At 37.7% G+C, this 22,744-nt stretch overlaps 2 protein-coding genes and 1 long non-coding RNA gene across 3 annotated transcripts in view; all 3 read right to left on the bottom strand.

The window, feature by feature from the left end:
- LOC310725469 (uncharacterized protein) overlaps positions 1 to 18,502 on the bottom strand; it is a 46,848-nt gene extending 28,346 nt beyond the window's left edge. The window contains exons 1-3 of the mRNA XM_083540459.1: positions 17,882 to 18,502; positions 17,439 to 17,795; positions 16,896 to 17,252 (exon numbers count right to left, since the gene is read on the bottom strand). Of these exons, the coding sequence (XP_083396585.1) occupies positions 16,896 to 17,252; positions 17,439 to 17,795; positions 17,882 to 17,900 (733 nt within the window). The 5' untranslated portion in view covers positions 17,901 to 18,502. The remainder of the gene's footprint in view (positions 1 to 16,895; positions 17,253 to 17,438; positions 17,796 to 17,881) is intronic.
- Positions 1,074 to 16,060, bottom strand: LOC310725507 (uncharacterized protein). Its single transcript, XM_083540521.1, has 13 exons — positions 16,052 to 16,060; positions 12,385 to 12,459; positions 7,041 to 7,132; positions 5,299 to 5,397; positions 5,115 to 5,216; positions 4,673 to 4,792; positions 3,704 to 3,793; positions 2,710 to 2,793; positions 2,489 to 2,581; positions 2,268 to 2,366; positions 2,082 to 2,100; positions 1,941 to 1,977; positions 1,074 to 1,637 (listed from the first exon to the last, which is right to left on the bottom strand). Exons 2-13 carry the CDS (start codon positions 12,390 to 12,392, stop codon positions 1,590 to 1,592), a joined length of 891 nt encoding a protein of 296 aa, XP_083396647.1. The 5' UTR covers positions 12,393 to 12,459; positions 16,052 to 16,060; the 3' UTR covers positions 1,074 to 1,589.
- Positions 18,503 to 21,423: 2,921 nt separating the features above from the next.
- On the bottom strand, positions 21,424 to 22,711 carry LOC310725434. Its single transcript, XR_014533359.1, has 2 exons — positions 22,570 to 22,711; positions 21,424 to 21,952 (listed from the first exon to the last, which is right to left on the bottom strand). It is a non-coding gene; the product is annotated as an uncharacterized lncRNA (long non-coding RNA).
- Between the last annotated feature and the right edge of the window lie 33 nt (positions 22,712 to 22,744).

Raw genomic sequence — 22,744 nt, 5'->3', positions numbered from 1 at the left:
CTTGAGTCCTAAAATTTGTGCTGGGTGGGGCGGGGAGGGGGCGAACCAGACACAGTCTCAGATAACTGTTTTTGAGAATCTCATTTTTCATGATATCTTCATTTTGAATTGAATTAAATTTGAAATATAAACTCATGAGAAATGTGGCTTTTAACCCATTACTTTTCTGGATTGCTACATTACTGATGTTTAAATTGTGTATGTAGCTCACTTTTATTAGGAACTGTTAACATTTAAAGTTAGGTAGGGCATTTTCAGCTGTGAGTCCCAAAATCTGTGCCGAACGCTAACAGGTTTAATAAGATCCAGTGTAGGTCTGTTCCAATTAATCCCCCCCCCAAAAAAAATAAATAAATAAATAAATAAATCTTATTAAAACCAAACATTCATTCTCACACAGAACCATAGTCTTCATAGTCATTCTCAATAAAAAAAGTGTATTTTTACAAAAGTGTATGGCTGCTTTATAGTAAAGCTTTTATAATTTTTCATGGAACTTGCAAGTATGATGTCTTTTTTAAATATTTATTATAATATATTAAACTTTTTGCTGAGACATTTTTAATTTTGTCAAATTATTGTATTACAGAACACAGGAAAACAGGAGGACAAAATACTTTGAGTTTGTTGGTTTACAAGATTATAGGACAAAGAATTACTGTAATTCCAAGCAGCCATGTTCTTTATGCTACACTGACAATATAAAAAAATGAGCACGATAAAATAGGTATTATACATTGAATTGTTTGCTTCAGTAACAGTCAAAGCTAATTTAGACTCATTTGATTTTCTTTTCTTTTTTTTCTGTTGTTTTCATATTTCAGGGTTTTGGCTTCCTCCCCTTGACCTTTGATAAACCTGCAGTCTGGGTCTAAAGTCCATAAAACAACTTTTTTAAGAATGTGAAACAAAAAAAAAAGAAAGTGTATAAAGTTATAAAAGTTTTATAAGTTTGAACGAACGGAAAACAGATACTTTTGCAGATGGTGGCCTTTCATCGAAGTAATGTACAATATGTATTATGGGTTATGGAGTTACACTGAAGCACATACAGAAACAAGTGATTTTTTTAGTCTTCTTTCGGCTGCTCCCTTTAGGGATCTCCACAGCAGATCACCATCTCCATACCACAACTGCCTCCTTTAAATTACCACCTGCATGTCTGCCCTCACCAAATGCATAAACTTCCTCCTTGTCCTTCCTCTTTTCCTCCTACCTGGCAGCTCCATCCTCAGCATTCTTCACCCCAATGAAAACCACATTTTTTAATTCTGCCACCTCCAGTTCTGTCTTCAGTTTTTTCGTCAACTACTCATTTATGCAGTACAAGTTCTAATTTATTAAGTAAATCTGTGATTTGTTCCAATTTATATTTTGGGAGCAAAATAAATTATTTTCAAGATTTCTCCACTGTATTGCTTACGAAAAGATCTTTGGCACCCAATCCAGGAACCAGCTGCATTTAAAACATTGTTGCACTTTCAGTTTAAAGCATCTATATTTACAGAATAATATGAACGAATATTAAGCTCACACAACATAAGCAAAAATAATATTTGGTGCATATTAATCCTCTCAAATTATTCAGACTAAGAGTTTGGGTCAGGATTTGCGAGAACCTCCATTTCTGCAACGACCTACATGTAAAAATAAATAAATAAATAAATAAATAATAATAAAAAAAAGTAAATATGGTCTTTTTTGCTATTTTTGCATTAAAATGAACTGGTATCAAATGATCATATTTAAAGTCTTTACGTTTTTATTTTACTGTACTAAATTTTGTTTTGGAACACAAAAGCTTAGCAATTCTTTTTAATTGTTTTAGCCGACCTTTCCTCATGATGTCGAGCTTATTAAAAAAAAATCTTGTAAAATGTCCTTGTAAATATATACATATTAATTTGAATATAAACAAATAAGGTTTTTAGGCATCATACCTCAGGTCCTGTTGTCTCATCTTCAAATTGATGACTTCTGTTTAAAAAAATTAACACTTGTTTTCTCTTGTCTGACAGACCCTGGTTTAAAACTTGTCATTTACTGAAACTAATATTTATTAAGAATATAAATGAGCTTACCCATCCTTAAATCTCAGCCCTGAGTCAAACGAAAGCACAGATTCAGCCAAATAGGGATTCATAACAGCAAAATATTAATTATTTAAATCATGACTGTGCTAGTATTATTTCTCATGTCTTTTAATACATAAGAAGTTAAAAAAATTTATATAGCGCTAATAAATAATTGTTCCAGAAAGTACTCACAGGCATCATAGATCTGCAAAATTAGCCAAGCACTGACAAACAGTGTTTTAAGTGGTAAAACAATCGTACGGAGATCTTCTATATTCCGCACTCCTCTTCCTAGAAACCAATACTATGGTCAAATATCACCTTTTAGCGTAAGGCAAAATATGAACTGAATTTATAATTTAGAAAGGATGGCGCATTTTTGCTATTTTGCTTATGGTGGAATTTTACAATACCTGCTTTTGGGATCAGTTCTGTGGCAAGAACGATTGAATTTATAGTACTGAGACCCACAGCTCCAAACATGTAGACCATAATGTGAAGGAAATCTGTGATTCACAAAAGGTGATGATAAATGAGGAAAATGTAATAATGATACTGTTACATTACAAAGCTACAAAACATGACCAATCGTTTATCTTTAATAAACATTTCATTTATTCATTATGAGACTCACCAGGTAAATGTTCGGGATGCTTGAACAAGCATGTTGCTGCCAAAACATGGAGTAATGGCATCAGTGCCAAAAATCCACCACGGTCTGCAATCATCATTCAAATATATTACTCAGATAAACACAGTGTTGGATGAAGTACACAAAGCATGTACTAGAGTAGAGAAACACTCGTAAAACATTACTCCAGTAAAAGTGTAAACTTTAAACTTTCACCTAAAAACAGTACAAACGTATTGGGGGACGGGGGACGGGACGGGGACTATTTAGTTTTTTATATATATATATATATATATATATATATATATATATATATATATATATATATATATATATATATATATATATATATATATATATATATATATATAAAGACCACAGGTGTTGTAGAAAGTTCGAGGCAGGAGTTTCTTCAATTATCTATTACTTTTTAAATATCCTTCTTGTTGTTGAACTGATGCTAAACTGTATGTTGTTGCTAAGTAGACACCACAGCAGCAACAGAAGGAGCAATCAAAACAAGTTCAGGGCCCTACCCTGATTGGTGGCTTGCTGCGTATTTGACCAATTAAATTTGTATGCAAAAAGGAACAACTGATTTTGCAAAATGTAGTTCATTAAAACAAATATGTGACTTTGAAATGTAGTGAAGTTAAAGTGAAAGTCTCCCCTTATAGAAACACTTCTGTAAAGTACAGATAAATGGAAAGCTGCTTGAATACAGTAACATATTACATTTACTTTATTACTGTCAATCACAGGATGAACACCATTTACTTCATCATTCATTTATTGGTTCCTATTACTGTGGCTAATTAAAATGCATGAACTATTTAATACCGAATTTCAGTAATGTTTTTAAATATTATAATTTTAGCTGTTTTGGTTCTGGCAAAACAACAAAAATTACATTTTTTCTTTTTTCTTCTTACTACTTTTTCATTTTTATTATACATTATAATATGTATTATACAAATCAGATTATTAAATCAAATACCTTGACTTCTTAAGAGGATGTATGTATAATAAATGCACATTGTGCCATATGCAGTGAATAAAAATGCAGCAGTAGCAGTGCAGCATAAATCTGAAAAACAAACAAATTAATACATACATAACTCTATGCATGAACACCTTCACAATTTCTCTTAATTGGCTCAGTTACAGCTGGTGCAGAACTGAAAGCCATTTTGCCGATTGGTGAAAGCCGTGTGAAGATGATGCAGGACAGGAAGACATGCTAAACTTGCTGTGAGCTTCTTGGATTAAGACTTACATATTTTTAGTTTCTGTAATAACTTTGTGGTCGAATACTCACTATACTCAACAATGTTTTTACTTAAATAATGAATTGCTGTAAAATGAGTCACAGCAATGAGTTTTGTCACAGGTAAAGTCAGTGGCTGAGATTCTACTGGAAAAATGTAAGCAGCGTTCATGCATCGACTCCATTATTAACCCTTACAGACGACGATAATTCAATTACTTAATGTAATTACTGTAAATACACGAGAATTCAATTTTGGCTTACATACATCCAGTCCAATACTGTATTTCTACTTGTATCATATGGAATTACATTAGTACCAAAATGTTTAAAATTACATTGTCATTTTGCAGATGCCCTTATCCAGAAAAACGGATAATTATCTCATTCATACAAGCAGTTGAAGATTAAGGGGCCTTGCTCAAAGGCCCAGCAGTGTCAGCTTATTGGTGGTTGGATTGGAACTCACAACCTTCTGATTAGAAGGTCAACATCTTGACCAGTGAGCTTCCCCTTCCCACATTAGCTATTCAAAGAAATCCAGGTATCTGCTTTATATTTTAAAAGTTTGTTGTTTAAGCTCCACATGTTTACAATCAACCTTCTGGCATGAAACCTTTCATGTGGGAGGGGCTTAACAGCTCTAGGAAGTAGAAGGTAAAAATATAAAGTGTAAGTGCATAAATATATCATACTTGCATCCTATTTTTCTCCAATGAGAGCAGGATCTTTGTCTATATCCTCGGTGAAAACGCACCAGACAAATTACTACTAGCCATGCACACAAAAGCAGTACAACCACAAATAGGTTTTTCAATCCTGAAATTGAGAAAAATATTGTTAGTAAACACCACACATGTACCGGAAAATTATTTTATTGTATTTTGCCTTCATGGTGAAATGAGTCTTTAATAAAGTTTATGCATATCAAAAATACCATAAACTAAACTATGTTAAATACTATGAACTAAAAAAAATAACAAAAAAAGCAGAATAAATAAAAAAACAAAAAACAGAAAATGAGTTCATAAATAGCATTTGTTTTAATTCAGTTTAATCTTTACTGTAATACACATCCATTAAAATTAATTAAACCTTATGCACATTATTCACTTTCTGCCAATTTGTTGTAGGTAGTTACCCATAAGAATTTTTTTTAATAGAAAAGTGAAAAGAATATAGAAAAATATTTCATAGCAGGTGAATGCAAACATCATAAGAGATGACAAAGTGATGTGCACACCTGCAAAAACCAATGCAAAATGCTGTAAGACACTGTGAGAGCAATGTAATCATACTGTATATGTACAAGTTACAAGCCTTACATCCAAATGGTTTTCCTAGAAATAGGTGCCTTTGTACAGAAAGTACAATCAAAATTCCCACAGTTAGAGCTGGTAATACCATAGCTATCTCATAGCCATCTAAAAGTCCAAAGAAATGTCAGGGGACAGATCAGAAAAAAAAGAAAAAATTAAGAATGTAATTGTATTAATTTAATTAATGACAGTAAATTTAGTATATACACTGTGCATTCGTAAAGCATTCAGATCCACTTTTTTTTTTTTTATTATGGTGAAGCCTACAATTGTTCAAATATATATTTTTTCTCATTAATCTACACTTAGTACCCCATAATGACAAAGTGAAAACTAAATTTGAGAAATGTTAAATAAAAAATAAAATAAAATAAAATCAATCAATCAATCAATAAATTAAAAGATGTAAATTAAAATGCAGACCCTTTACTCAGTTTTTATTTGAAGCACATTTGGCAGCAAATAGCCAAAAAAAAGATTTGATGCTGTATCACGCAACAAGCTTTGCACACCTTCATTGGAGGATTTTGTGCCATTCATCACGACAAATCCCCTCAAACTGGGTCAGGTTGGATGGGGAGCATCGGTGGAAAGACATTTTCAAGTCTCTCTAGAGCTGTTGAATAGGGTTTATGTCAGACCTCTGGCTGAGCCACTCTAGGACATTCACAGAGTTGTTCCTAAGCCACACCTTTGTTGTCTTTGCTGTGTGCTTAGGGTTGTTATCAAGTTTGAAGGTGAATCTACAGGCCAGGCTGAGGTCCTGAGCACTGTGGAACAAGTATTTATTGAAAATATATGTCTACTTAGCTCCATTCAGTTTTCGCTAAACCCAAACCATTTGCCAAATCTCTGTTGCAGAGAAACATTCTCACAACATGATGCTGCCATGATCATGCTTCACTTTTGGGTGGTTTTGGGCAAATGATGAGCAGTACCTGATCTCCTCCAGATATAATGTTTAGAACCGAGGCAAAACAGAAAAATCTTGGATTAACCAGACCATATAATCTTGTTCCTCACAGTCTGAGAGTCCTCCAAGTGTCTATTGACAAACTCATAGCATGTTTCATTTGGTTTTGAACACAGAAGAGGCTTCCCTCTAGCCACTCTGCCACTCTGCCCAGATCTGCTTTATGTCTCATCTCCACATAGGATCTCTGAAGCTCAGTCACAACTGCATTTGCCACCTCCTTAACTAAGGCCCTTCTCCCTCGATTGCCCCCCCCCCCAAATGGCCGCAAGACCAGCTCTCAGAAGAATCGTGGTTGTACCACACTTCTTCAATTAGAGAATTATCGAGGCCACTGTGCTCTTGGAAATCTTCAGTGCATAAGCAATTTATTTGTAACCTTCCCCAGATCTGTGCCTTGTGGCAGTCCTGTCTCTGAATTCTACAGGCAATTCATTTGTCCTTGTTGCTTGGTTTTTGCTCTGATATGCATCATTTATGAGGCCTTTTATAGGGGTGTGTGCCTTTCTGAATCATGTCCAATCAATCAACTTTTCCACAGGTAGACTCTAATCAAGGTAAAGAAATATCTCAGCAATGATCAAGTGAATTGGGTGGCACCTAAGCAAAATTTCAAGTGTTGTTACAAAGGGTCTGAATACGTATGTGCATGTATCATCAAGTTGCAACATAAAATTACAATAAGTGAAGGGGACCTGAATACCTTCTAAATGCACTGAACTTAGTTTTATGACATCATATTAATATATTGAAATCATTTTATAACAGTACTCACACTCCAAAGCGGCATATGGAGCGAGTTTCAATGCAGTGCTCCAATCAGAACTTCTAGAAACAAAGTCAGATGCATCCGGAGACCAAAGACAGCTATAAGGCATTGTAGAAAGATTTAGAATCATATATTTTCCCTTAAAAGTATATATATTTCATGTATAAATTACAAGTATATATTACAGCACTCATTTCTAACCATTTCTTATATATATATATATATATATATATATATACAGTGAGGAAAATAAGTATTTGAACACCCTGCTATTTTGCAAGTTCTTCCACTTACAAATCATGGAGGGGTCTGAAATTGTCATCGTAGGTGCATGTCCACTGTGAGAGACATAATCTAAAAAAAAAATCCAGAAATCACAATGTATGATTTTTTTTACTATTTATTTGTATGATACAGCTGCAAATAAGTATTTGAACACCTGAGAAAGTCAATGTTAATATTTGGTACAGTAGCCTTTGTTTGCAATTACAGAGGTCAAACGTTTCCTGTAGTTTTTCACCAGGTTTGCACACACTGCAGGAGGGATTTTGGCCCACTCCTCCACACAGATCTTCTCTAGATCAGTCAGGTTTCTGGCCTGTCGCTGAGAAACACGGAGTTTGAGCTCCCTCCAAAGATTCTCTATTGGGTTTAGGTCTGGAGACTGGCTAGGCCACGCCAGAACCTTGATATGCTTCTTACAGAGCCACTCCTTGGTTATCCTGGCTGTGTGCTTCAGGTCATTGTCATGTTGGAAGACCCAGCCTCGACCCATCTTCAATGCTCTAACTGAGGGAAAGAGGTTGTTCCCCAAAATCTCGCAATACATGGCCCCGGTCATCCTCTCCTTAATACAGTGCAGTCGCCCTGTCCCATGTGCAGAAAAACACCCCCAAAGCATGATGCTTCCACCCCCATGCTTCACAGTAGGGATGGTGTTCTTGGGATGGTACTCATCATCCTTCTTCCTCCAAACACGTTTAGTGGAATTATGACCCAAAAGTTCTATTTTGGTCTCATCTGACCACATGACTTTCTCCCATGGCTCCTCTGGATCATCCAAATGGTCAATGGCAAATTTAAAACGTGCCTGGACATATGCTGGTTTAAGCAGGGGAACCTTTCATGCCATGCATGATTTCAAACCATGACGTCTTAGTGTATTACCAACAGTAACCTTGGAAACGGTGGTCCCAGCTCTATTCAGGTCATTGACCAGCTCCTCCCGTGTAGTTCTGGGCTGATTTCTCACCTTCCTTAGGATCATTGAGACCCTACGAGGTGAGATCTTGCATTGAGCCCCAGTCCGAGGGAGATTGACAGTCATGTTTAGCTTCTTCTATTTTCTATTGATTGCTCCAACAGTGGACCTTTTTTCACCAAGCTGCTTGGCAATTTCCCTTTCCAGCCTTGTGGAGGTGTACAATTTTGTCTCTAGTGTCTTTGGACAGCTCATTGGTCTTGGCCATGTTAGTAGTTGGATTCTTACTGATTGTATGGGGTGGACAGGTGTCTTTATGCAGCTAACGACCTCAAACAGGTGCATCTAATTTAGGATAATAAATGTAGTGGATGTGGACATTTTAAAGGCAGACTAACAGGTCTTTGAGGTTCAGAATTCTAGCTGATAGACAGGTGTTCAAATACTTATTTGCAGCTGTATCATACAAATAAATAGTTTAAAAATCATATATTGTGATTTCTGGATTTTTTTTTTTAGATTATGTCTCTCACAGTGGACATGCACCTACGATGACAATTTCAGACCCTTCCATGATTTCTAAGTGGGAGAACTTGCAAAAAAGCAGGGTGTTCAAATACTTATTTTCCTCACTGTATATATATATATATATATATATATATATATATATATATATATATATATATATATATATATATAATAAATACATATAAAAAAGGCAAAATTTTAATCTTCAGAGCAACACATTTATTTACGACACCCTCTTTCCTCAGATGTGAAAAAAAAAAAACAAACAAAAATTTTTTTTAATCACTAAATATTTGTTTTACTGATGCCAAGTCTCAAATCAAGTACCAAAATTTGCATGATGCACACATCCGGCAATTAAGTCCGTCTGTGTGGAAACATGGCAAAAGTTCTGTTCGGTGTACTGATAAAAACTTGAAAAGGATTATTTTAAGGTACATTTAGAACAGATAAAAATGTGTCATTAAGTTACGATCAGTCACTAGTTAATTCCTGACAATTTATTAGGGCTGTCAATCGATTAAAATATCAAAAAGTACCAGTGATGATTTTGCATTGTAGCCTCTTTTGAACTCTTTTTATCATAGATTTGAGTCTAAAATTTGTTACAACCATCTTCAGCCATGTTAGATGTTATAGGAGTATTCTAAGTGAAGACATTCACTCTTTGTCTACCATTATATTTTAACAACTGTCTTTGTTATGAAATATTTAATACATACAGTATATAAAATGCTCCTATATGTTAAGTCCACCAAGTTTTTACCTTATACATTCATGAGTTTTTTTATATTTTATTTAATTAAGGAGACCAATGTATTTGAAGTTGACTGGATGCACCAGCCCTGATCACATCACTAGTGCCACCAGAAGACTCCTGAGATAGCAGGTAGTAATCTGTTTACCAACAAAGTTCTGGGACTGTTAAAAATGTGTAGCAATAATGATTCTTTATGAAAAAATATGAGAAATCAACCCTGGTTAATAAAGAAATGGTGCAGTTGAAAAGTATGTTTTTATTTACCCAATACAACAGTGCTGATGCCAAACAACACTGCTAAGACCGTACGTACTGTGTTGTATATTTCTACTGGGGTCTGTATCCGCATAATAAAAAAAGCTAAATGAGAGACAGAAAAAAAAAATATATCAGTTTGCCCCTGTGTCAATGGATCTCCAACCTCCTCATAGACAGACAACAAACAGACATCAGCACTGGAGCTTCTCAGGGTTGTATTCTGAGCCCCCTGCTGTACTAGCTGTACACTTATGGCTTGTTTGGCCACTTTCAAATGCACCACCATCATTAATTGTGCTGGTGACACTGTTGTGTTGTGCCTGTTCCCCTTTGCAATGTTTTGGAAACGCCTCCGCGTTGCTAACGCTCTGAATCAGGTGTAAAATCCGGCCAATGGAAACTTGTGACGTCACTGGCGGGGCGACGTCATGAACCAGGGAGCTACAAAATGTGCAAGCAATGGAGCAATGCTAGCTCTGTTTGTTCAAGTAAGAGCTTTGTGTATATATATATATATATATATATATATATATATATATATATATATACACACACACATACACACACACACACACACACATACATACATGCATGCAACAAATTAGCATTACAACAACAAAAGTTCATGAAGATAAGCTCAAAAACTAAAATCTTTAATAGTGGTGCCATGGGGGAGGTTTTCTGCAGACAACAGGAGCACAGGGGCGGGTCTGTGGGAGAGAAACGTGTCCAAAACCAGTTTGAGGTAGAGAGCCGAGAAACAATAGATCAATAAAGCAATAGAGGAAAAACTGAGAAAAATAAAGTCTGGATGAGGCAATCTGGCATGTAGCCTGCGCCTATTTATACAGAAGCAAGATGCCTCCGATCTGGAAGCGTCCGTAGCGACCGCAGAAATGTTTGTGTGACTAACTGACATGATCTGGAGATGGCAGCAACAAGCTCTATTTTTTTGCTGGGCATAAACACCTTGTATGTTTCACCTCGTAGCCCCTTGGTGTGGCGTCTCTTCTTTTCAGAAAGTGAAAGGCAGGGGCTCCATGGGTCTGGACAGAGATGAGTCTAGATCAAAAGTTTATTTGATTTGATATGGCTCTTTGGTGATTTGCCTGCTCGAAGTGGAACTAGGAAGGTAAATGTTTAAAGTAAATGAGGTTGTTGTGAGTCACAAAAGGCCGACATTTACCGGGATCCTCAGAGAAGCATTTGGGTGATGGTAAGCACGATTTGCTGTGAGATGCCCCAGTGCTGGCATCAGTGAGGAAAGAGCAGGCGTGATCGTGTTGTGGGTTCCAACAAGGGTCCGAGTCGGCGGGCTGTGCCCTTGAGTCACTGCTTATGAGAGGTGAGATAGGCCTGATGAATAATTTGAGCATTCAGAGGGATTATATTTTTATATGGCCAAGGCTGGAAAAAGGGACCAAAATGCAGGGTGGAGACAGGGTTGCAGTAAAACAGTCTCAAATAATGCATCAAGCAGGAAAGACGGAAAAGAGTTCCACGCAGCTGGTAACTCACATTCCCACATGCATCCCAGTCCAGTAGATCCAATATTAATATATGGAATTTAGGCAGCAACCTAGAGTAATCCAGAGCAGTCAGGGTCAACCCGTGAATCGGGGCAATGCAGGCAGAGAATAGCTCCAGGAACAAGAAAAAAACAGGTCGGCAACAAAAAGACAGTCAGGAAGAATAGCAAAAAGATCTCAGAGCTGAAGACAACAAAGATAATCTGGCGAGAAGTGACTAAGAATGGCATTCTTAACTAGTGGAAAATATGGCCACTGTCCCAGAAGCGCTAAACACAAAAGCGTTACGTTCAAAATAGCCCCAGGCCCGAAAGTGTCTGGAATCTGGAAGACATGACAGACTTATTTTAGAGGCTGAAATGGACCACCATGAAGAGCTGTTCTGGGGCTGCAGTGAAGTGGTGGGCCACTACAAAGTGCTACAGCCTGAGACTGATGTGATGTCCCCACCAACAGAGTTTTATCTAAGCCTAATGCAGTGGCCTCCACACCCAAACCTTAGCCTGGATTTAACAAGATGGCCTCCCCTGCTGAGCTTCCGCAAGAGGCCAAAGACAAGACTTCTCACAACCATTTCTTTCCAAATGCCTACAAGGTGGGCCCCAAAGTCAAACTCCTGCTAAAAACAAATACCTTTGACTCTCAAGTCATGGATATTGCCTGCCTTTCTGGATTTGATGTAATCTGTTGACTGCAAAGAGATCCAGTGAAGAAAGTGAAGTTTCCTGAAATGCCATGTTTGTAATAGATAGAGAATTATGCAATATTTGAAAATTTGTTGGAGAAAAAACCTAACTTTTTTCCTGTTCTTCCATTTTTCTCATGGTGCAAGAGAAAGATATACAGAAAACAAAGTAGTTGTTGTAGCCATGTTGTATGCTTTTCTCCCTTGAGGTAAATAAGGCAAATAATGCAGCTTGTCTTTGTTACACAGAAACCCGGAAAGCACAGTGTACTCTGGAAATGTACTGATTAGTTCTGAATGGTACAATGTGAAGACATTGGAAACAATGTCTTCCTTTAATAAATAGTAAACAGACATACATTTGTCAGTGTCAATGTTGTTTTACTTACTGGAACATGCACCCATTGTTAAACTTAAATGGTAAAGTGGAACAGCCAAAACTTTCACTGCCTTTTGAAAGAATTCTGTGAAATAAATAAATAAATTAATTAATTAATAAATAAATAAATAAACACACACACACACACACACACACACACACACACACACACACACACACACACACACACACACACACACACACACACAGCCGAGGCAAAAAGATGAGAGAATTACACAAATGTTATTTTCTCAAAGGCTATTGCTTTAGTGTTTTTGGTTTTTTTGTGTCAGATGTAACTGTGGTATACTGAAGTATAATTCCATGTATTTCATACTTGTCAAAGCTTTTATTGATAATTACATTAAGTTTATGCAAAGAGTCGATATTTTCATGGTTGACCCTTGTTTTTCAAGACCTCTGCATTTCGCTCTGGCATGCTGTCAATCAACTTCTGGGCCACATCCTGTCTGCTTGTAGCCCATTCTTGCATAAACAGTGCTTAGATTTTGTCAGAATTTGTGGGGTTTTGTCCACCCACCTCTTTTGAGGATTGACCACAAGTAGGGAGTTTCCTAGCCATGGACCAAAATGTCTCCTTTGATGTTTTGTTCCATGAACCACATAGTGAACACTTTTGCAGTAAGGTGCTCAATCATGCTGTAAGAGGCATCGTTCATTACAAAACAGGTCTTTGATGGCTGGGAGAAGTTGCTCCCAGAGGATGTATTTGTATAATGCTTTGTTTATGGCTGTGTTCTTAGGCAAAATTGTGAATGAGCCTACTCCCTTGACTAAGAAACAACCTCAGGTTTCAGGATGCTTTACTGTTGACATGAGACCGGACTGATAACAGCGCTCACCTATTCTTCTCTGGTTAAGCTTTTTTTCTGGAGGCACCAAAAAATCTGAAAGGGGATTCATCAAAGAAAGTTACTTCACAGCAGACCAATCCCTGTACCTTTTGTAGAATATAAGTCTGTCCCATGAAGTGTTTGCTGGAGAAAAGTGGCTTCTTTGTTCCCTTTATTGGCACCAGGCCATCCTCCAAAAGTCTTCGCCCTGAAGCCTTCTTCACTACAATTGAACTTTTCTTCTTGAAGTTCTTGGTGATCTGATAAATGGTTGAGTTAGGTGCAATCTTACTAGCAGCAATATCCTTGCTGTGAATACCTTTATGTGCAAAGAATTGATAACTGCACGTGTTTCCTTGCAGATAACCATGGTTAACAGAGGAAGAACAATGATTTTATGCACCACCACCCATATAAAGGTTCCAGTTTGTTATTCTATATCTCCTGCCTTGTCCTCATCAGCAATCTCACCTGTGTTAACAAGAGAATCATTGATGTGATGTCAGCTGGTTCTTTTTTTGGCAGGGCTGAAATTTTTCTTGGGGGGATTAAGTTTATTTTCATGGAAAGAGGGAATTTGCAGTTAATTGCTAATCACTCTTCATAAAATGTTGGCGTGTATGTAAATTGCCATCATAAAAATTGAGGCAGCAGACTGTGAAAATTTATATTTGTGTCATTCTCAAAACCTTTGGCCACTCTGTAATGTGCAAAGGCTTCATGCAGTTGTAATAAAATAAAGTAAATTAGCAGAAGAGAAATACAATTCAAATCAAAATTTGGTGTGAATACCCTTTGTCTTTGAATTGTTACAGTTTCACACTTTGTACAGTACACCTGCACAAAGTCAGGAATTTTATAGGATCAGAGTCAGGTGTATGGTAAAGAATTATACCAAGCAGTTGCTAATTTAAAAAACAGAAAGGGGAACTATGTAAATGTGTTTGTGGACTACAGTTCAACATAATAAATAACAAGATAATTGCCCCCACATTTATCTCTAAGTTGTATGTTCTGGGACTCAGTTTGCCCCTGTGTCAATGGATCTCCAACCTCCTCATAGACAGACAACAAACAGACATCAGCACTGGAGCTTCTCAGGGTTGTATTCTGAGCCCCCTGCTGTACTAGCTGTACACTTATGGCTTGTTTGGCCACTTTCAAATGCACCACCATCATTAATTGTGCTGGTGACACTGTTGTGTTGTGCCTGTTCCCCTTTGCAATGTTTTGGAAACGCCTCCGCGTTGCTAACGCTCTGAATCAGGTGTAAAATCCGGCCAATGGAAACTTGTGACGTCACTGGCGGGGCGACGTCATGAACCAGGGAGCTACAAAATGTGCAAGCAATGGAGCAATGCTAGCTCTGTTTGTTCAAGTAAGAGCTTTGTGTGTGAATCTGTGTAAGCAATGGCTCAAGCAAAACAAAACTTTCACTTGACTTGTGTGTTGTTTGCTTGGGAGTGGACCATGCTCAGTCGGCTCTCAAGGGAAAAGATTGTTTGCAATGTATTTGTATGGCTATGCGCACGCTCTGCTCTTCCGCAGGTCGTGGGGTTCGCAGGCCGACTTGGCAGAAGGGATGGAGACGGATGAGTTCCCTCCAGCTCCCTGTCAGGCCAAGCACTCGTTTCCTGGGGAAGCATGCCCTTTGGCGGTTTCTTCTCACGGCGCATGCAATGTAGAGCTCTATATTTCTTCCTCCGAGGAGGGAAAATTTTTGGAAGCTAGTGAGCCCAAGGACTCCTCACAGCCTGTGCTGTACGAGGAGCTCTGGAGGCAGTGATGCGGGCCGTGTCCAAACTAGAACTAGCTTAGCCGGACGAGCAGCGGATGCAACACACTCTTAGTAAGCTGGATGCGCATTTTCTGTGCCTTGCATTACAGCCTCCATGCCGGGGCCTAACGTTTTCCCCCCCGACCTGCACACCGAGGTGAGGAGCGGTCATGAGTGGCCACTCCGCCCAAGTTTGGTGGAACAAGCTACATCTCTCATGGCACATAACTGCCTGCAGATCCTCCTGTGGTCCCAGGGAAAGCTCCTCTCATTGAGAGCAATTTATATCCTGTGTCTTCTAAATTAGAAAGCAGACGCCCTTTCGAGGAAAGGGCCAAGGCCCAGGGAATGGAGGCTCCACCCTGAGATGGTAGAGCAGATATGGTAGAGAATTGACAGAGCCCAGGTGGATCTGTTTGCGACTCAGGAGACTTCGCACTGTCCCCTCTGGTTCTCTCTCTCTCACCCACTGGGGCTGGACGCCATGGTGCAGAGGTGCCCAAGGCTACACCTGTACGCATTTCCCCCTGTCGAGCTGATTCCGGGAGTTCTGTATAGAGTTCGCCAGGTAGGAGCCCGTCTCCTCCTGGTGGCACCTCATTGGCTGGACAGACCATGGTTTACGGACCTGGTGTCCCTTCTCAAGGTACCTCCTTGGGAAATCCCTCCCAGGAGGGTTCTCCTCTCTCACACAGCTTACATCAGAAGATATATGGCTAGTTCTCCATGATGTTTGGAACCACCGACCTGTTGAGTTCCTTTAAAAACTGTGTGCAAGTGTACCTAGAAGAATTGGTGATGTTTTGCCGGCAAAGCGTAGTCACACCAAATAATGATTTGATTTGGTTTTCTCTTTTGTTAATTTACTTTCCATTTTAAATGCTACCAATAAATGAACACTTCTATTTTTAAGAGCATCCTTACTTTACAGCTTACTTTTTCACAACTGCCTTGTGCAGAATACATATACAAACACTATATACATATACAAACACTATATACACATGCCACCATCTTGATAATTACTAAAAATGTTATTAGCTTACTTGAGAATCTGTTGAGATACGAAGAAGATTTTATCAGCATGATGGGTCTTATGATACTGACAGTTAAACAAGTAATAACCTCCAACAGAAACCCTAAGGAAAAAATAAATCGCACCAATGTCAGGCATGGAATCTGGGTTGACCATATGAAAGCTGCCATAAAAATAGGGCAAAACACCTTGGATTTACCTTCTGTCGACCACAAGCAGAAAGCAATAATCATGCAAATATTTGGAAAAAGGATCAGAGAAATGTGTATTTTCATGGCACTTTTGGTAACAACTAAGGAAAAGAAAAAAGAAAAGCTTTGTATTTAGACTTCCATTGGCAACTGAATGTTTTCAAGCAAAAAAAATTATAAATGGTACTTTAAATACCTCTCTTCCGCAGGAGGTTAAAAACAGGACCACAAAATCCTACTGCCAGCAATAGTGCAATCAAGCAAAACATCAGGATTAGTATATGTAATGCAGAGAAACCTGTAGCAATGAGACATGAATAATAAACAACTGTGAATGACCCCGAACTAAACAAAGATTCATAAAATGCTGCTGGATGGCTGCCCTCCCACTCTGTGTAAAGCTGATCATTGTAAACTGTGTCTTCATCAGGAAAAAAAATTAATAAAAATAAATAAAAATTAATGTAAAAAATACATTGCTTGACTCAAGCAATTCAGATTTAGATTCACATTTACACAAGCATCTCATAATGCCATTGTTACAATGTTTAAAGCTCTGAATTGTTGTCCTCTGGTGTATCTTAAACTTTTTATTTCACTGTGGCAGGACTGTTAAAGCAGATGTGTAAAAAAGTCATTAGTGATTTTGACCAGGTACATTACCTACACCATGCAGTAACACAGTGGTCCTTGCTGACATGTCACTAGTGTGGACCTCACATGTGAATTCTCCTATATCTTTCATCTTCACCTCCTTTAGCTTTAGTGAGAAGTTTCCTTTGGTGATTTCAGAAAGAAAGAAATCAACCCTTCCCAGATAACTCTCATGTGAGGAATCTGGGAAGATTTCACTGTCTTGATAAAGCAGGAAAAGAATGTCTTGATCTCCATCTGTCTTCTTCCAGGTCACTTCTTCAATCTCACTCATTGGTACATGAGAATCTACAGAGCAGTTCAGTATGACATCCTCACCCTCATTTGCAAAGACAGCATGGTCTGCCCCTTTCACCACAAAATGCTCTACAAGAACATGGAAAAAGTTAATAATAACAGTAAATACAAAGTGTAGTAGTGGATTAGATGTGTAAATCTCTGAACTTGTCCTCTGGTGTATCTTAATCCCATCCTAAACATTTCATTTCACTGTGGCAGGACTGTTTAAACAGATGTCTAAAAACGTTTAGTGATTTTGACCAGTTACATTACCACCACCATGCAGTATCACAGTAGTCCTTGCTGAAATGTCACTAGTGTGGACCTCACATGTGAATTCTCCTTTATCTTCCATCTTTACTTCCTTCAACTGTAGTGAGAAGTTTCCTTTAGAGATTTCGGTGGAAAAGAAATCAACTCTTCCCCGATAACTCTCATGTGAGGAGTCTGGGAATATTTCACTGTTTTGATAAAGCAGGACAAGAATGCTTTCATCTCCATCTGTCTTCTTCCAGGTCACTTCTTCAATCTCACTGGCTGGTACATGGGAATCTACAGAGCAGTTCAATATGACATCCTCACCCTCATGGGCAAAGACAGCATGGTCTGCCCCTGTCACAACAAAATTCTCTAAAAGGACATGGACAAAGTTAAAGTAACAGTAAATACAAAGTGTAGTAGTGGATTTTAAATGTAATAAGGACATGGTTACATACTGATCTCTTTCATTTCCATTATAACTTGACCAGTGTCCTGGGTTGTGTTGACTTGGCATCTATAAACTCCAACATCATCTTTGACCACATTTTTCAGTAAGATGGAGAAATTCCCTTTTGGGACCTCATCTGGAAAAAAGTCAGCTCTGTCTCTAAACACCTGAGTCTGGAGATCTGGTCTGCTTTTTCCTTGCTGGAAGAGGCTCACTACAGAATCTGTATCCAGCTTTCTCCATTCTACCTGGAGATCTTCTAAAGGCAGTGAACCTTTAATAAAGCATGGCAGGAGAACTGATCTTCTCACCTGGGCCACAAGTGGATCTGAGGGGCCATGGATTTGAAGAGCTGCATTAATAACAAAGTAAACAAGGAACAGGTATGTACAGAAATATAATTTGTCTAGCGTTTCTTTCAATTTCCTTCAGATTAATTGAGGCAAACAAAGCCACAGTTGTGTTCAAGAAGAAAGTCAAATATTTACAAATTTCATTTACAGCAAAGATTTCAATCATAAAATGTGAACAAATTATATACACTATTTGTCATTAGTAATAAAGAACATTATGCTCCTATCAGGTTCCCTGGTGGTCTAGTGGTTAGGATGCGGCGCTCTCAACGCCGTGGCCGGGTTCGATCCCCGGTCAGGGAACCAACCCCAGCCATTAGGGGTTGCACAAGCCTTAGTGCCGGTCCCAAGCCAAATGGAAAGGGTTGCGTTAGGAAGGGCATCCAGCGTAAAAACATGTGCCAAATCAAACATGCGGATGATCTGCTGTGGCGACCCCTAATGGGAGAAGCTGAAAGAAAGTTTTAATAAAGAACATCATGCATAATAATCTAAGATATAAAAATCCTTGTTCAAAAAAAAACTTGTTCAAACCGGTACTGCAAGTTCACAGCTAAACCAATCATCTGTAAAGTAAAAAAAGTCTACACACCTTTCTGAAATTACAGGTTTTTAAAATATAAAAACAGAAATAATATAAATGTCACACTTGTTACATCTTTAATGTGATCTTCCAACAAACAAAAATCCATAGGAGAAAACTGTACATTTAATATTCAGGAACATTTTAAATGATGAAAAACTACCACTACCAAGTCTACACACCCCTCTCAAATAATATTTTGAGGAAGCACCTTTTGCCTTTATTACAGCATCAAGTGTTTGTGAAAAAGTCTCTTAACTGCACACATCTGGACTTTGGAATTTTACCCCACTTTGCAAAGAAAATTTTATGTTGGCTCTTTTTAGGTCATTCCATAGTTTTCGATGGGGTTTTCTTTGGAAAAATCCATTGGTTTCTGGAAGCTTTTCATTTTCGTATCTATCTTGACGATTGCTCCTGGCCCAACTGAAGAGAAGCAGCCTCTAAGCATAATACTACCTCCACCATGCTTTATTGTTAGTATGCTGTTCCTTGGACGATGCTCTTGATGCTGTTGACTTTGTGGCAAACCAACCTTTTATAATGATGACCAAAAAGTTACATCATAACACATTTTCCCATATTAATTAGGGTGACAATGAATCTTTTGGCATAATTTAGACAGGCTTGCATATTCTTCTACCCACCTTACTCCACAACCCAGACTTGCAGAATACATGAAATGGTAGTTACATGTACCAGTACCAAGTGACCAGTACCTGACAGAAAATAATTCCTTCAGTGTTGCTGTTGACCTTTTGGTAGCCTCCCTGATAAGTTTCCCTCTGGTCTTTGTAATGTCTTTGTCATGTCACATTTTCTCCATATATTGCTGTCTCTAAACACCTGAGTCTGGAGATCTGGTCTGCTTTTTCCTTGCTGGAAGAGGCTCACTACAGAATCTGTATCCAGCTTTTTCCATTCTACCTGGAGTTCTTCTAAAGGCAGTGAACCTTTAATAAAGCATGGCAGGAGAACTGATCCTCTCACCTGGGCCACAAGTGGATCTGAGGGGCCATGGACTCGAAGAGCTGCATTAATACCAAAGTAAACAAGGAACAGGTATGTACAGAAATATAATTTGTCTAGCGTTTCTTTCAATTTCCTTCAGATTAATTGAGGCAAACAAAGCCACAGTTGTGTTCAAGAAGGAAGTCAAATAATATCTTTTATTATTTATAATTATCTTTTATTAAAAATTTGTATTTTCTACTAAACACATCTTTAACCTGAAATCAAAGCCAAGAGCAAAAAGGCATTTGGCATCCATTCCAGGAAGCAGCTGGTGTAGTTTTGCCACATTCCTTAAAACATGTGGTTGTACTTTTAAGATTGCAGGTATCGTTTTAGCAAACGGAATGAAAATGAGACATATGTTACTACATTTACATTTACAGGATTTGGCTGACACCCTTATCCAGAGCGACTTACAAAGTGCATTGAAGTATCTATCCATAAACACAATCTGATACTGAAACATTACAACCTAAAACTGTGTTCGGCAGAAAATAGTTATAAGGGACGTTTTAACAAATGCTAATTTAGGTAGTACTGCAAGATTTCGTGTTTGCATATTGTTGGAAGACAGCTAGAGACTCGTTCAGATGGCAAGTGAAAGCTTGTTCAACCTCCTTAGTGCCAGAATAAAGAAGTCTCTTGAAGCATGTCTTCCTTCTGCCCTGAGAGATGATGGATCCTACCGAGCATTGGAAGATAGAAGGAGCGTGATGATGTGTTAAGTCAAGTGCTGAGAGGCAGAAAAGTGCTGGTCCGTTTTTTTTGGATTTGCAAACAATCATCAGTGTTTTAGATCGGATGTAGGAGCTACTGGAAGCCAGTGGAGGGAGTGAAGCAGTGGGGTGGTGTGGGAGAATGGGAAAGCACTTGAGTGGCCTGAGTGGATAGAAATTGAGAAAATTTAATATTTTGAAGAAGAAATTAACATGAGCATGCAAGATTGACAATTAAAAAAACAGTTGATTGTTCATGATTACCCCAAGGTTGCATACAGTCTCCAAAAGTGACAGAAGAGATATACCATCCTATATTTGATATATACATTTTTTATCTGCTTTGGAAATGATTTTAAACAGTGACACCATCATTCTTATCATTGTCCTGCTTTGCTTCACGGGGATTTTTATTCAATTTTTTTTCCTTACATGTTCGTTTACTGCCACCTGCTGGTAAAACAAATAAATGACTATAACAGTATACCCGTGTATAAAATAATTCTAGTCAGCATTAGCCATTGACTAAATAAAGAAAAAAAAAAAAATAAATAAATAATAATAATAATAATAATTCACACGACAATCCATACACTTTTTTTTTTAATTTCCAAAATTTTGTCAGTGCAATATAATAATTTTTTTTTTTTCAATTGAATAATCACAATCAGTTTGTAGCGGAATTTGAACACTTTTGGTGGGCTATGATGGGAAAATAATGAACTTCGGGGTACTACCAGTAAATATGGACCATGCCACAACATCTTTTTGTTGTTGATGATGATGATTATTCTTCTACAACAGCACAGTGTGTTCTGCCTTACTGGATAAAGTAATGACATTATTCTGAAGTGAAGAATCAGAACTGTTGGTGATACCAGTGTTTTTTTTTTGTTTTTTTTTATACATTTAATGTGAAAACATTTGAAATATTTATACTGATATTGATTGATTAATACTGTATGTTTCTAGACATAAAACAAAAAACAAAAATGCACCACAAAACACAAAAAGGTTACATTTATACATTGAATCAATTCTTATTTTATGACACTTTCTTATGGATAAAAAAGAGGGACATGGAGGACTTAAAACAACAGATCTATAGATTTCAAATAAAGCCTCATTACTTGCTAAGTGTACTTATATTGATTTTATATTTAATTAATAAAACTGGAGCAATGGAGAAATGTAAAACCATTTCACAATGTTTCTTTATTACAGTAGTCCATTGATTATTTGTGACCATCTGCTGTATTGCAGCTAAATCTCCTAAATTTAGTAACTTGATCTCTTAACATGCCTGGTAGCTTCTGTGTGACAGAGTCAGTGACTCACTAGAAGAAATGCAAAAAGCTTTGACTCAAAGTCCATCCATCCAACACATGACACCATCAAGACAGCTGAATAGTCTGAGGTTGAGTGCAGAAAACAGTGGCATGTTATAAACATCTTCGGTCTTTTCTTCGGTCATCTTCTGTTTTTTGCACCTTTGACTGTATTATAGTATAGTACACTGTTTACATGCTGTTTTTTGCACCTCTTGACTTGACTGCTGCTGTTTTTCTGCACTACATTGTTCTGTTTATATTCACTTCCAGGTATAGTTTTTACAGTTCTCCTCGCACAGTACGGTATAATCAAAGTATACAGTAGGATTACTGGTCGGCGCTATATTGGGTTTTGTATCTTGTCTTGTGTCGTCTGTCTGCACTGTCTCTCTGTACTGTTTTTTGTCTGCACTGTTTGCACTAGGTTGCACTCGAAGCACTTTATGTAGCTTGTGTTGTGTTGTAGCTTTATGTTGTTGTTTAGTGTAGCACCACGTTGTCTCATTTTTACTGTGTACTGTGTACCACTGTGTATAGTAGAAATGACAATAAAAGCCTCTTGACTTGACTTTCTTGATTTCGGAAAAAATTATTATTATTAGGGGTAAAGGGCTGGGGAACTCGACTAACAGTGAACAGAAACCATTTCCAGTTCAAACAAATTACATTTATATACATTGTAATGAAAGGTTTCATACCTCAGGTGCTATTACTCTTTTTTCTCTCCCCTTCATATCTTCAAATTTGCGCATTATTCTGTGTACAGTATGACAGTGGAAAGGTTGCGTCATTCCTCTTTCAACTCTGATCAACAGATTATACTGTACTTACGGGGAAAAAAAGGGGACGTTGACCTGCCTTACGATCTTGTCC

This window comes from Silurus aristotelis (assembly GCF_946808225.1).
Source record: "Silurus aristotelis genome assembly, chromosome: 4".
In the NCBI taxonomy this organism is placed as follows: Eukaryota; Metazoa; Chordata; class Actinopteri; order Siluriformes; family Siluridae; genus Silurus; species Silurus aristotelis.
This window is presented reverse-complemented; position numbering and strand designations above follow the sequence as displayed.

Excerpts from the sequence above, each read along its gene's own strand:
- LOC310725507 (XM_083540521.1), bottom strand. Across the intron at positions 4,793-5,114 it reads ATTAAAAAAAATTCTTATGG|GATTGAAAAACCTATTTGTG; the intron begins GTAACTACCTAC and ends TCTCAATTTCAG. Across the intron at positions 1,638-1,940 it reads ATGAGACAACAGGACCTGAG|GTCGTTGCAGAAATGGAGGT; the intron begins GTATGATGCCTA and ends TTTTACATGTAG.